Below are 16,177 nucleotides of genomic sequence, written 5' to 3' on the forward strand. Positions count from 1 at the left end.
AATTCAAAGTGTATCTGAGGGTACATCGTTCCCAAAAGTTATGATTCTGAAATCGGTCGTATTACGCGAGAACAACAAATGTAAAGGTGGTCGCGGTACAGGTCTCAAGGCTAGTGCGATAAGAACACATTCTTGTTTATCTGTTTCTTTTCTCAAAGATTTGGCTCATTTCAAAAAAAAAAAAAAGAGAAAAAAACTTCTCATATATCGTTCTAAAGTAATGACCTTACTCAGAAACCCTACATGGACCTCGTTCTATCGCTCTGATGTTGTCCGAACCATAGCAAGAGCACGGGGGAATGTCTGCAGCTGTTTTTCTGATGCTTCAGCGCGCGCGAGCAATAGCGGTGCGCCGCCGGGAGTAAGTCAGGGGTAGGGGGGGGGGGGGGGGGGGGAAGGGACGGAGGAGGCTTGTGGCGTTTTTGTCCTGGGCCAGGGGCCCATTTAGAAAAATATTAAAGTTGGAGATAATCACGTTGTTTATTGTTTTTGTGTAATTAACTTTTTAATATTGTGTTGAAGGGCATGGTTTAAATTAGAGAATTGCTCAGCATCACCAAAAAACACCAAATCAACAAATTGCAGAACGATAGAAAGCAAGCGAAGCATTTTGTGGCTTTCTGAAAAACCGCACAAAATCGACGGGGTTTTTAAGTTTCGGTTTGTTATCGGAGCGCTTCTCAGCCCCGGCGGCACCGCGCCCCGTGGAGCCGTGGAGAAATAGTGCAACCAACCTCTGCTGCGCTGTCATCGCGCGACGCAGCAGACGCTGGTTGCACTATCTCTCCATGTGGCACGGTGCCGCCGGGGCTGAGATGCGCTCCGAAAGGAAATCGAAACTTAAAAACCCGTCGATTTTGTGCGGTTTTTCAGAAAGCCGTAAAATGCTTCGCGTGCTCTCTATCGTTCAGCAATTTGTTGATTTGGTGTTTTTCGGTGATGCTGAGCAATTTTCTCATTTAAACCATGCCCTTAAACGCAATATTAAAAAAGTTAATTACGCAAAAATAATATAACAGCTCAATAATCCCGGACTTTAATAATTTTCCTAAATGGGCCCCTGGCCCAAGATCAAAACGCCGCAAGCCTTTTTTTGTTGCGATGTGTAGCTTTCGCAGGAGTGATTTGGCCTGCGTTCTCTGGAACACCCTGTACATGCATATATATATATATATATATATATATATATATATATATATATATATATATACAACACGGGCACTCCACACCATCGTACGTGGTCTCAGAGGAGGATATGAACGAATATGTGCAGATGAATGAACCGTACTTAATCCAATGAATCAAAGAATCAAAGTTTCCAGGAACTCGCCGAAAGCCAAAAAATCCTGGCTCCGCCAATTTTTTGGCTTTCGGCGGGTTCCTGAAACCTTTGATTCCTTGGTTCATTGGATTAAGTACGGTTCATTCATCTGCACATATTCGTTTATATATATATATATTTATATATATATATATATATATGGGTGATTTCATCTCAAATCGGGCAGGCTACAAGGGTCTAATTTTTAATTTTCACGAAAAAAATGTATGTTTTGGGGGTATTTCTCAAATGAAGGAGGGCGCAAACCGCATGTTCTCCCGATTTTTTGTTCTCGAGTTACGAGCCGTAGAAGCCGCAGTGGCAGAAACTAGTTTTTTGACTGCCGTCGCAGGTCGCCTGTTTGACACCCTCGGCTGACGCTATTGTTTTTTCTACACCCTTTTAACTTTTCTCCCTCATTTAATAGGTATTAATGAGATACCTTGACGTATCCAAATATTTTTAGGATTTTGATTGTTTTCTAAAACACATGTCAAACTCGTCACTCCGGTCGCTTTTCGGTCCAATTTGACAGGTCATTACTTTGTCTCTACTTAAGGTAAACTTTCTTTCTTTGGCTCTACAGAAAGCCCAATGCAAGCCCATTATAGATATAATAATATCATTATGATCTGTCGACCAGCCGCTCCGCTACCTTCAGGTAAGCGTTGTAAGAAATAACAAATGTTGAAAGTTTAAGGTCGATTTCCACAAAAACCCCATTTTTGTAAATTTTTATTTTTAAACTTTTTTTAGACATATTAGTCGACTACAAGAAAAAACAGTCTAGAAATGTAATATTTTGGTTGTATGTCCTCTGTTTGAGCCGCAATTGCGCGAAATGTGTGAACATTTGTTATTTTTCACAACGTTTACGTGAAGGTAGCGGAGCGGCTACTTGGCAGATAATAATGATATTATTATATCTATAATAGGCTTGCTTTGGGATTTCTGTAGAGCCAAAAAAAGAAAATTTACCTTAAGTACAGACAAAGTAATGACCTGTCAAATTTGACCGAAAAGCGACCGGAGTGACGAGTTGGACTTGTTATTTAGAGAACAATCAAATTCCTAAAACTATTTGAATACATCAAGGTATCTCTATAATACCTACTAAATGAGGGAGAAAAGTTAAAAGGGTGTAGAAAAAACAATAGCGCCAGCAGAGGGTGTCAAACACGCGACCTCCGATGGCAGGCAAAAACTAGTTTCTGCCACTGCGGCTTCTACGCTTCGTAACTGAAGAACAAAAAATCTGGGGAACATGCGGTTTGCGCCCTCATTCATTTAATAAATGCCCCCAAAACATATATTTTTTTTCGTGAAAATATAAAAATCAGACTTTTTTATTCTGCACGATTTGAGAGGAAATTTCCCATATCGGGCAGGCTGGAAGGGTCCAGCTTTTAATTTTCACGAAAAAATATATGTTTTAGGGGCATTTCTCAAATGGATGAGAGCGCAAACCGCAAGTTTCCCTGATTTTTGGTTCTCGAGTTACGAAGCGTAGAAGCCGCAGTGGCAGAAGCTAGTGTTTTTGCCCGTCGTCGCAAGTCGCAAGAAAAACCACAATAGTGTTTTTTCGACACCTTTTTAATCCCTTCCCCCTCATTTAACACGTACAATAATGATACCTTGACGTACTCAGATATTTTTTAAAAAATATTGTTTTCTAAAACAAATGTCAAACCCGTGACGGGTTTGGCATTTGTTCTAGAAAACAAAACCAAACAAACTCAGGTCGATTTTTGGTCAACTTTGACAGGTCATTATTTTGTCTGTACTGAAGGGAAATTTTATTTCTTTGGCTTCATAGAAAGCCCAAAGCAAGCCCATTGATTGTAGATATATTAATATCGTTATGATATGTTGACTAGCCGCTCCACTACCTTTACGTAAGCGTTGTAAGAAATAACAAATGTTGAAAATTTGAGGTTGATTTTATCAAAAAATCCATTTTAGTAAATTTGTATTTTTTAGATTATTTTAGATATATTAGTTAAATACAAGAAAAAACAATCTAGAAATCTAATATTTTGGTTGTATGTCCTCAATTTGAGCCGTATTCGCGTGAAATGTGTGCTCAATTCAGTGAAATGAGCACATATTTCACGCGATTGCGGCTCGAATAGAAGACACACAACCAAAATATTACATTTTTAGATTGTTGTTTCTTGTAGGCGACTAATATATCTAAACAAATTTAAAAAATAAAAATTTACAAAAATAACTTTAAAAATGATTTTAAACTTTCAACATTTGTTATTTCTTACAACGTTTACGTGAAGGTAGCGGGGCGGCTATTCAACAAATCATAATGATATTATTATATCTATAATAGGCTTCCTTATAGCTTTCCATAGAGCCAAAGAAAGAAAATTTACCTTAGGTACAGACAAAGTAATGACCTGTCAAATTTGACCGAAAATCGACCTGAGTGATGAGTTTGGCATTTGTTTTAGAAAACAAAGTTTTTTTAAAAATATTTGAATTCGTCAAGGTATCATTAAAATACCTATTAAATGAGGAGGGAGGGTTGAAAGTTACAAATGTGTATAAAAAACACTAGCGCCAGCAGAGGGTGTCAAACACGCGACCTGCGACGGCGGTCAAAAACACTAGTCTCTGCCACTGCGGCTGCTACGCTTCGTAACTCGAGAACGAAAAATGCGGAGGACATGCGGTTTGCACCCTCCTCTATTTTGAAAAATGCCCCCAAAACATAATTTTTTTTTTCGTAAAAATTAAAAATGAGACCCTTTTAGCCTGCCCGATTTAATATGAAACCACCTATATATATATGGGTGATTTCATTTCGACTCAGGCACGAAATTTGGGACAATTTTTTAATTTAAGAAAAAAATTGTTATCGGGCGATTCTTATAACAAAAGAAGACGCAAACGGCGAGTTCGTCGGATTTTTTGTTCTCAAGTTATGGACCGTTGAAGCGGCCAAGGTGGAAACTGACGTTTTTCCAGCTTGTCGGGGGTGCCATATTTTACTCCATCCCTTTTCCTTACTTTTTGCGCTCCATCAATATAACGTTCTGGGAACACTCTCGACATACGCTTTTTTATGCTAATTAAGCTTCTAGATCATAACAATCTTAATGTATTTTTGCTTTATGTGTCAAACCGCCTCTCTGCGACGATATTTGGCGAAGTTCAGCAAGCCGTGCTTTCTCACCTATTCAACATATGTTTATGATCTTTACATCACCGTAAAGTTCCAACTACGCTCCTTTCTTATATATATATTCAATATTGTGAAATAAATATATAATGCGCTACATGTTCCTGAAAGACGGATATTTCGAAGAACTAGCAAGTTTGGAATCGACTTTTTAAAAAAAAAAAAACCACATTTTCTTTATTTCATATTTTATTCACAGTTAGGTAGGTAATATAGTAGTCTACCAGGAACTACCAACAGTATTGTAATATATTGTCTGTATGGCCGCTATTTTGGCTCGAATCTCGTGCTGTGAGCGTTTTGAATGGGACTTCGCACAAGCGCCCTGCTGGGCAAAATTTTGGCCTATGTAAGGCTTTCTACTTGTCGTTAGCAGTTACCTCAATATCCACCATAAACATTAGTAAAATTTGGAGTAGTGTATTTAAAGAAAAGTACTTAGAAGTCCGTATCCACAAGCGCGGGCACCAGCGCTTACTTCCTCTCAGTACGGGGGAATGCCGATCGTTAGAGATGTCCTCTGGGGGCTTTCGCTTTCGGCTTTGAGTTTGAAATACCGAACTTGATATGTAATTGTCATATTTTCTAATGTGAAACAAATCTGCAGTGCAAATAAATACGTATGATTTTGTATCTGACGCTTAGGAATACGGTTTATTTTGTGCACGTACGTACTCTTTCGTAAAATAACGAGCATTACGTAGCGTGTAAGGCTTCAAATCTGCTAGTCATGTGTTTAGGTTCCATTTCTATTTTCAGTGATTCATGCCGGGTTACTCAGACTTTTTCCTCTTCAGTTAAGTTTGTCCAGGAGTCTAGATGGCATATGTACCTTCTCCATGAATACATAGTGCGAAGATCACACACCTTGCAAATCACGCCAGTGCCAATTAAATAAATATTGTTAGGATAGATATTGTTGCTTCACTGTATTTTACGCTCAGATATTGAGGTAAGTATCAACATTAATTAGAAACCGTTACATAGGTCGAAATTCTGCTCAGCTGAGCCTCTATGCGAAGTCTCGTTTAAAAATCTCTCAGCACGAGATTCGAATCCTAATAGCCGCCATACAAACAATATATTACAATTTCTGTTTGTAGTTCCTGACGGAATACTATATTACCTAAATGCAAGTAAAAAATGAAAGAAATGAAGTGTTTTTTGTTTAGAAAATCAACTTCAAACTTGCAAGTGCTTCTAAATATTCGTTTTTCAGGCAGAAGTTCTGTGTTACATGTTTAGCGCATAAATTCAAATTATATTTAAAAGAGAAAGCTTAATTGGAGATTTACGGTGATTTAAAGACCATAAAATATATTGATTAGGTCCCACAGCACAGCTTGGTGAACTTCGTCAAACATTGTTGCAGAGAGGCGGTATGACAATTAAAAAAACAGCAATCATATTATGACTTAGTTGCTTTATTAGCTTAACTCGCCGTTTGAATCTTCGTTTAGTAAAGAAATTCACAGGTAGTTACTAAACATTTCAGAGGCTTTGATTGGGAGTTCCTGTATTTTGTGAGTCACCTGTATTACTGCAGACAAGTGAAGAAAAAACTAAATGTAAGCTTTTATAACCCGCCATAAAACCAAAAATTACAATCTGTTATTTTACTTTATACAGCACTGCAATAGGAAGCTAGATCTAGGTTTTTTTAAAAAATCGATCTACAACTTGCAAGATTTATTGAAATAGTCCTTACTTTACAAAAAATACTGTCCTTTTTCTTTTACGCACAACAGCAAATTTGTCATCATTAAAAGGAGTATACCCTTAGGTTTCTGAAAATACTAAATATGTTACTATATCTGAAATAGGTCACACGGAAGAGCTGGTCAAACTTTGACAAATATTGTCAAAAGGACACACTTTGACAAAAGTTAAAAGAAGAGTGAAGATAAATATTCACAATAAAATTATTGACCATAAATAATTCCTATTCTGAGAGTGGCGCAAGAAAGGTACTTTCTGCACTACCAAAAAGAGGGAAAAAAGTAGAAAGGAGTGAAACATGACACATCCGACAGAAGAAAGAAATGTCAGTTTGCGCATCGGCTGCTTTAAATGTCCATAACTCGAGAACAAAAATCACCTGAACTTGCGGTTTGCACTCCCTGTTACAGGAGGGATTTTTCCAAAACATACATCTTATCGGTCAAAATTAAAAATTCGACCCCAAGTCCTTGCCTATGTTGAGATGAAACCACCCATATGTATATGCACTGCATATTTGTTTGACATAAGAAAATATGCAATTACATATCAAGTTCGGTATTTCAAACTCAGACCGAAAGCAAAAGGCCCCAGAGGAATTCTCTAACGATCTGCATTCCCCCGTATTGAGAGGAAGTAAGCGCTGGGTGCCCGCGCTTGTGGATACGAACTTCTGAGTAACGTTTTTTAAGTACACTACTCAAAATTTAATTCATGTTTATGGTCGGATATTGAGGTAACTGCTAACGATAAGTAGAAAACCTTACATAGGGCAAATTCTGCTCAGCAGTGCGCCTGTGCGAATCTCCGTTCAAAACCCTCATAGTACGTGATTCTAGTCTTAATAACGGCCATAAAACAATGTATTACAATTTCTGTTGGTAGTTCCTCATAGACTAATATTTTACCCAACGTTGAATAAAAAATAAAAGAAATAAAAGGTGGGTTTTCTTAGAAAATCGACTCCAAACTTGATATTTTTTCTAAATATCCGTTTTTCAGGCAAATGTACCGCTATGTACAGTTATTGCATGATATTGAAATTGCAGTCAAAGAAAAAGTGTAATTATAGCTTTACGGGGATGTAAATATTATAAAAATATGTTTAATAGGTCATACAGCACAGCTTTCTGAACTTCGTCAAATATCGTTGCAGAGAGGCGGTTCGCCAAATAAAAAAAAGATACATTAAGAATGTTATGACCTAGACACCTAATTAACATAAAAAACATGTCGAGAGTGTTCTCTAAAAGTTATATTGATGTAGCGTAAAAAGTAAGGAAAAGGGATAAAGTGAAATATGGCACCCCGATAAGCTGGAAAAACGTCAGTTTCGACCTTGGCCGCTCCAACGATTTGTAACTTGAGAACAAAAAATCCGACGAACTTGCCGTTTGCGTTTTCTTTTGTTATAATAGTTGCCCGATATCATGTATTTAAAAAAAATATTAAAAAATACGATTCAACATTTGTGCCTGAGTTGAGGTGATATATATATATATATATATTTGCGTCTCATCTCACCCTTGCTGCGGCTACGTTCAAAGCTGATGGCAACAGTTTATATCCGTTTCCTCCTGGTTAGGTTCCATCTAGCTCCGCTTCGCTATTGTTGCACAGGTTCCGGGATCGATTCCCGAGCAGCCGGACTTTTCGAGTGGCCACCAGTTGACTAGAGAGCGCAAGTTGCACGCCATTGAGGCGGAAGTCAACGTGTTCATATTATAAGAAATAATGTTTTCAGTCTGGCACGCCGGAAGGCGATCGATAGGCTACAGGTTGGTCGTAGAAATGACACCTGGAAGACAAGGCCCGCATTTGGCCTTCTCCTAAGTCTTGACATAGTCGATCCACGCTTCGCCGCATAGCGGGCATGCGCTTCGCCGCGACCGCGCCTTGCAGTGTCTCACAACAGGCACGATGCCAGCACTAGGCGATGCCAAGGCATTCGTGTCTACCGCTTCTGTTGCAGACCTCGGTCGAGGTTCAGCGTGCTCGCCACTTGAGCGGGTCCACAAACGATGTCGCAATTCGCGGGTCTTGCCCTCTAGGTTGTATTCGCCATAGCTTTTCAGAACTCGCAACAAACGGAAGGCGAAAAAACTACAGCAAACAATAGCCACCTGAGGTGCTTAATTCGCCGCCACAGCTTGATGGTGACGTAACTTTCATGTTAAAGATAAATATTTCTACCACCGGTCATGCGACTTGATCCTTTTTAATGGCGCTGGGACATAATTTTTAGGGCATAGACAAACATTTTCACTGATGGTATTTCGCGTCGTCCCTGTAGTTCCCACAAAATACTATTAAGAATAAGTATTCCCTTCGTCGACAATTACATGGGGTCTATAAAGTACATGTCGCAACAGAGTTACCATAATTTAGCAGATTTGTTTCTCTCGTTTATTCTTCCACTCTAATTGTTATAAGAACAGTAGCCAAACGCTGTAGGCAACGAGCTTGTACTGGAGGCCGGTCTTCCGAAAGGTGATGCCCGACCGTTCTTATCCTGCCAATGAATACTGCTGGTCGAGACGGTGAAGACTGACGTTCTCCAATACATTGCTCGCATGTCACGTAATCGCACGATTCTGGTCCTTAGTCCTACTTGTTCTTGCGAGAGAAGTGGGAATAGTACAACAACCCGAACGTTTTTACTTCCCAAATGACGGAGTTGGTAATGTTCCGGTTGTCCAGTTTGGTTAGATATACCCTTAAACATGTTCCAGATCTGCGAGAAGTTTATTCCTGACAGTCATGACCTTGAGGACAACCCCAGTCTCATCTCTTACATGCTGGACATTCTCGAAACTGTGAACTTGAAGCCACATGCATGTAAAATTTTGACAAATTCTTCTCTCGCCGAGGACCTGGAGTACACCATTCGTAAGTGTTTTTCTTTTGATTAAAATTCTTTATTTGATTTAATTTTGAGAAAAGTGTGATAGGCAAAAAAAAAAAACAAAAAAAAAACAAAAAAAACCTTGGTTGCGAGACGAGTTTCTAGCCTCCAAGTAGAAGTTTGGGCTAGTTGGTATTTCATGATTAAAAATTAAAACAGCGCAAGGACACGGACAAGAACAAGAAGGTAGACAAACAAGGCGCTGACTTACAACTGAAGTTTATTCGTTCTAACAGCGAGTATAAATACTGTATTGTCACAACAAACAAACATTAATAAAAAGCGTGACCCGGATGCCACGTGCTCACTAGCCATCGCTATGCACTGTCACTGTGTGTCTAAATAGGAACGTTCCTTACCTGATAAAGATAGTGACGGAGTGCTGACCACAGTTTTGCCCCAATCTTCCAATTTCCCGCGCCTCAATGATTTCCCGAGTGAGTTTGTCTTTATTTTTCCTAATCACTTCACACTTGTCAAAGACGGGAGCGCAGCAACAGTCTCGGCAGTGCAGGCCAAGATGACCTGAAACAACTCTAAACACGTTATACTATTGCTCCCGCAGCCGATCATTGAGGCATCGCCCCGTTTGCCCGACGTATCTCCTGCCACACGGGAGGGGAATAGAGTACACTACTCCCTTCACACAGTCTACGAATTGGTCCTGGTGTTTTTTGGTGCAACCCTGCTTTTCTTTAGAACAGAAGTTCACATTTCTGCGCAGCCCAGACAGCTTCTCCGGAGCCGAAAAAGCCACGTCAGCTCCAACCCTACGGCCAACTTTCTTAAGGTTTTGAGATATCTTATGCAGGTATGGTAAAACAGTTACTTTTTTGTTAACCCTACGAGCCTGCTGGGTAGTTTCCTCACGTCCTTTCTTAAGTAAGCTCTCAGCAACTGTCGTCAACAGGTAAGACGGATATCCCGCATGTATGAGCCTTGCTGCTTGTGTGTCAAAGCTTTCTTTCATCCTGTGGGGGCAGGACTTGAACAGGGAATTTCTAAAACAGAGGTTAACAATTCCTCTTTTCACAAGTTTGGAATGCGCTGAAGAAAAAGGCAAGATGGGTTTCTTTGCCTTTGGCTCATATATCCAGCACACATGGCCATGACAAAGTCGCAGGCTCAGATCCAGAAACCTAATGGCCCCATTTACAGGTACTTCATGCGTCAGAACCAGCGGTTTCAGACACTCTTTGAACGTTGACAGGACAAACGACACAGCCGAATGCATCCGCCGGGGTATCCTGCCTCGCCTCCAGATGTTCGGGCCTTGTTCGGAGGTTGGGCAACCTCACCGGGCCATGGAACTAGGATATGCAGAATCCTACGAGCGGAGTATCAACGGCAGATACGGCTGTACAGGGAGTGCCTGTATCTTCGCCTACTTGATGGAGCTGATTCGTCTGGCAGAGGATCAAGGTGGCGGGAGTTCTCCCGCACTATCGACAGAACTGTTTAATTCTTGTGGCGTCAAACTTTGATGCACCTTCGAGCCAGCATCCCGGAGACGACACCAGCTGTGGGAAACCTGGTTCACAAGTTGGGCGACGTTGATCTCCCAGTGAAAGTGGAACGAGTCCTGAGCCAGGGCCCAAAGTTCGCGGTCAAACCAAGAAAATCGCCTCCTGAGCTGCTAACGATGGTGAGACAAGTTTCCGGACGAGTTCCAGAGTCTGAAGTCGACAGATGTATATCTCAAGGCGTGGACGTGTTGTTACATTGCAAGCCCTCGGGGTCCAAGGTCCCGCTGAAAAGCACTGTCGCCTATTTAAAAGAAAATTCCCTGTCTTTACCAGCGGATAAAGAGGGAGGCTTCGTAGTGGTGCCTAAAGCGCGATCCAAACCAACGCTTCTTTTTGCGCCTGTAGGTCGTGCGGCTGCGTATGTGACGCATTTCCTGACGTTTTTGCTGTTTCCGGGCGCGCTTTCTGAGTCAAAACCGTGCGCTTTGGTTTGGACGGACCAGCTTCGGGCGAGCGCGCACGCGCGCAACAGACTGGCCGGCCAGGCCAGTCAGTCGCAGCCAGAAGGCGGCGAGAGAAAGAGAGAGATCGCGTTGGTATGTTGGAAGAGAATAAAAGTGGGGGGAGGAGAGGGCCAATTGTGGATGCGCACCGGGCCAACACCACCTAGAGGAGAAGGCCAGCACACGCCTCCGGTGACGTCACGGCAGCAGGCTGACGAGCGCCGCGCGGGTGTATCTCAAAACGTCCCATTCGCATTTGAACCTTGCACATTTCGACCCACTCTCATTTGGTCCTTCTCGTTTGAACCTTCTCATTAGATCCGAATCGTGTTTTTCGCAACTGGACCCATTCTCATTTCGCCCGTTCGCGCTACGACCGAATGGCACTCGTTCGGCATGCTTCTAACGTCGTTATGCCTTCGCGGCCTTGTTGATGAGCCTTACCTTGCTTAGGCCCCCAACATACCATCAGATATATGTTATGTGTAGAGGTACACACTGAGAATCGTGCATTGACGCCTGCTTCCCTTCCTCTAAGCAAACTAGAAAAAAAAAAAGCGATGAACATTTAACTTGGAAACTTTGTTTAGAAAGAAATAGCATACATAATAGCAGTGGTTCTCAACCAGTGGTGTTTCGCAGACGCCTTTTAGAAAGGCTGAGATGATGGAGGACCCTGTTCAGGGTGAGGGGAATAGAAAGGTATATGTTATCAGGATAATGATATAATAAATGAATATAACTAATTGCTCGTGTAAAGTAGACTTATCCCATTGACATACACACGGGAGTACTCTCCCAAAAATTGGAACGTTTCTTCTCAACGTGAAGAAAGACAACTAATATTGCCGTGCCTGACTGATGAGACAGGGCTTCGCGGACCCCTAGGATGTCTTCGCAGACCCCCTTTTGAGAATTACTGCATTACAGAAGTGGTGGCATTGTGAGAGACCTCAAACAACGTGACATATCGGAATATGATCTGGCTGCGATAAATAGTTGGTCTGTTTTATTGTCGGCTAGTAGCTTTTCACGACAACCTTGACGCACTGCTAAAATCCTTAGCAGAGAGAGTATGCCTCTAGTGTAGCACACACACACACACACACACACACATTATCTCAATGTATTAATATTACCCTCAAAAAACGATTTTGGTATAGAAAGAGTCAAGCGCGACGGGTCACAGCGAGATATTTTTGAGAATGGCTGTTTTGAAAAGGGCCAGGTGAAAAGGGCGAAACGAGAACGGGCTCAAATGAGGTGGGTTGGAATGCGAAAGACGAAACGGGAAAGGACCAAATGCGCCAGGTCCAAGAGAGAAGATCTTTTTGAGAATGGTTGTTTTGAGAAGGGCCAAGTGAGAAGGTCGAAACGAGAACGGGCTCAAATGATAACCACCCGCGCCGCGCTATAGAGCTGAGCTGAAGGCTTCGCGCGTAGCTTTTACGTCGTAGAAACGCGGGCTTTCGCTGTATTTATTTTTTATGAGCTAACATGAGAGCTGTGAACGCCGAGTGATTTAAATAACCAATTTTAGAACGCAGGAAAATTACTATAACCTATAATTATTGTAGTGAAATACAAGAAAGTGATATCTTGAGGCAGATGTGTTATTTTTTATGCAATAAACTGGGTGGTGTAATTATCTCTGAACGACAAGGGAGTTATATAAAAAAAAAGAATCCCTATCGAATGACAATAATCGAAGTAGTAGGACCAGATAAAATGACCTAAAGAAACAATTGGATAAACGTTGCAGAGGCATTCATTTCATTTAATTTTATTCAGCTCAGAGGCATCCAAAGATGCATTACATCAGGGGGGATTCAAAAATATACGAAAACGTAATTGAATATAAAAAATAAACACCAACACAAAAATGTCACACACACACAAATCGCTTATTAGCATGTTATTGTTATGATGCAGTTTTACAAATCAAGGTTCAGTCACACAAATTGATGCCCTTCTTTTTAAATGAAATGGGATATCTCTGTTACAATATGGTCAGGTAGTTGGTTCTAGTCAGTGTTGCAAAGCACTAAGGAAGAAAAGAGGAAAGTGTAAGTATGACACTGAAATGGTTCAATCTTGCAGGAATCATCTAATATGGATAATATGAAATTGGCAGCCCAGCGCTAAGTACATTGAAAATTGGAACCTGAGTAATATACATCTTGAAGGAAAAAAATGAAAAAAAACACAATCGGACTATTTTTCGTGTTCTTTGTAGATTAGGAACATTTATGCTAACTTTTAAAGCGGATACACTAGTTTCGGATCAATAATCACTGCATATAAATCTGGCTGCTTTGTTCTGAAGATTCGAGCCTCGAGATTAGGTAACTTATGTGCGGATTCCAAATTATGCTTGCATATTCTAATGTTGGGAGGATAAATGTTTTCTATGCGAGTAGTTTCGTCTTAATCCTTACTGAAAAATCTCATTTGTAAAAAGAAATTTCTGTGTCCAATAAACACATATGAATCATACAAGATATATAAGAACATATAAGAGCCCTATAAGAACCACATAAGAACTAGATCAAAACTATATAAGAAACTTGTAAAAAGTTTCTTATATATCTTATATAGTTCTCATAGAGTTCTTATATAGTTATTATGTATCTTGTATCATCCATGTGTTTATTGAACACAAACATTTTCTCATACAAATGGCTTTTTCACAAATTAAGTGTTTTTAGTGCACTATTTGTTATTTGCTCAATCGATGATAATGAGTCTGTAAAATAAATGCCCAAATACTTGTACGACAATGAGTGTTCTAGTGGTTGGGAAAGTAACGAGTACTGGGTTAGTGTTTTAGTGGAGGACTTAATTATGGACATTGCATTTACATGTGTTAATGTTCATCTGCCATAGGGAACACTATGATGATATTGTATCTAAATCGTCTTGGAGAATATTGTGATCACTTTAGGTGTAATAATTTTCCGGTACAAAACTCAAGCATCAGCGAAAAGTCAAATTGTCAATTTAATTGATGATAGGTCAATGATATATATCAGAAACAAGAGGCCCGAGTACACTACCCTTTGGGACACCTGATGCAACAGCAACGGGACGCGAATCGCCAGACAAGTATAAAAGTAATAACATTCTAAAATTGTGATGTGCTGGTTTGAAAAATGTATTGCACATAGTTTGAAAAATGTATTGCACATATTTTGACAAACATTTCTTAGACCTGTGATAAACCTGCATAGGTTCAGCAATTCAATACACTCCGCTTGTTCAAATATAGTACTTGTATTGCAGCAAGCAACGTATCTGGTTACTACATCGAAAAAACACCTGTGACCTATTTCTTGGCAATGTCATAATGTGAAAACTTTATATTTGCAAAAAAGGTACCGTAATACCCAAGCGTTGCCCCATACGCTGATGTACTTCAACAGTACCGAGTCTGTGAAACGACACAGTTAGGGCGGCTAAAAACAAGTTTTGTACACAAACAGAAGTGGGCATGGGAGCCTCATATTCAAAGTTGCTTGAATTTACAATACAGAAGAGTCATAAATAAGAAACTGGTCACCTTTGAAGACTGCGAAACGAGCCTCCTGGTATCCATAAGTTCTGAAAATATCAGTCTTGAAAAACATTTATACACGTGCATCTTAGATGCTGTAGATTTTGTGACACCGAGACACACAATACCTGTGCAGCATGTTGGCATTTACGGTGTACCACAAGATACCAAAGACTGCTACAAGAACACCGACTATATGCACATACACACACACACACAGATTCACCGACTTCAGAGAGCGGTTGCCTTTGCATGAGGATGAAGCACAAGCATGTTGCTGGCCGGACAGGAACTAATTTGTTCAACCTTAACCCCTTAGCGTTTTTTTTTTTTTTTTTTTTTTTAGATGCTGCACTGGCATATGTAATATTGTTGTCATCTTGAAACAAAAGGTTTCTTAGTTGAATGTTTTCGCTGCAGTCCAAGGCATGCTTCAGCTCGAACTCTCGATGGATTCATCACCCCAGGCGTCAGACATACTCTTTCTTGGTCTGAGTTCGCTTCTTGACATCCGTGACGGATGTCACGGATGTCACGGAGTGTCTTTGATTGCAGAGTTTCAGCTGTCCGTTTCTTTTGTTTGGCATTCTTGGCGTTAATGCGAACATTCATTTTCCTGCAAACATGTCGCAAGAAAATGCTTTGGCATTTTCTTGCGGCAACAACACGTGTTTTAAAATGAGCTCACTCGTATGTTAATTTTCACAGTCGGAAGTCTTTTTTCTTGGCGAGTAGTTTCATTACGAGATATGTAACAAGTCGGTACTGGCCGGGCATCACCAATTGGTGAACAGCGTGAATGTGTTCTACAGCACTTACACCAGCACAGTCTTCCTGTGCAAGCAAACTGTAGCCAACTTGTTTCGTGCTGTCGATGCGGCCTTGCATTTTTCACCCCTTAGGTTTTTCAAGGTGGTGTAGACTGCACGGCTGGCCACATAGCCCAAAGCCGGGAGGCTGTGTCTTATTTTTTACAGCCCAGGGTCACATTGCAGGTATACCACGTTGCAGGTAGGGCGTCAAGTATCCGCTCGCTTGGGAAGATCTTTCTCGTTTCCATCCTTGCTAGCTGTAGTGATCGATGACATTGTGCTCCACAGCAGTGTTTTGTTTTCATCTTCGTAAATATGCCTTGGAGACACGTGATATTAGAAGCAAGCCAGTTGCCTATACATTCCGAAGAACTCTTCTATAAGGTGCCAGTTTTCACCTTGTCCCATGGAGGCCCGAGTTCAACAAAGCAGTATCCGTGATGTGTGTTTGACCGCTTCTGTGGGAAATAGAACGAAAAAGGAGGAAATCATATTAATCCAAAGAAAGGTAATGTAATCAAAAATTATTATAAAAAGACAAAAACATGCTCTTCTTTAAGCTGAAGTGGTTCCGTATTTGAGAAAAAACACTGGCAGTGTTTCGATCTGGTATTTCGGATCACAAACATCAAAATTATTCTTGAATTTGATGTTCCGAATGCGCTATAATAATAATAATCAATCAATCAATCAATCAATCAATGT

General features: G+C 40.5%; 1 protein-coding gene across 1 annotated transcript in view; it reads left to right on the forward strand.

Annotated features, from left to right (window-relative positions):
- LOC120845185 (juvenile hormone acid O-methyltransferase-like) overlaps nt 1-16,177 on the forward strand; it is a 41,663-nt gene that overhangs the window by 631 nt on the left and 24,855 nt on the right. The window contains exon 2 of the mRNA XM_040216990.3: nt 8,966-9,122. Coding sequence (XP_040072924.2) covers nt 8,966-9,122 — 157 coding nt within the window. The remainder of the gene's footprint in view (nt 1-8,965; nt 9,123-16,177) is intronic.

Source organism: Ixodes scapularis, unplaced genomic scaffold, assembly GCF_016920785.2.
Source record: "Ixodes scapularis isolate PalLabHiFi unplaced genomic scaffold, ASM1692078v2 PGA_scaffold1__304_contigs__length_218370807, whole genome shotgun sequence".
NCBI lineage: Eukaryota > Metazoa > Arthropoda > Arachnida > Ixodida > Ixodidae > Ixodes > Ixodes scapularis.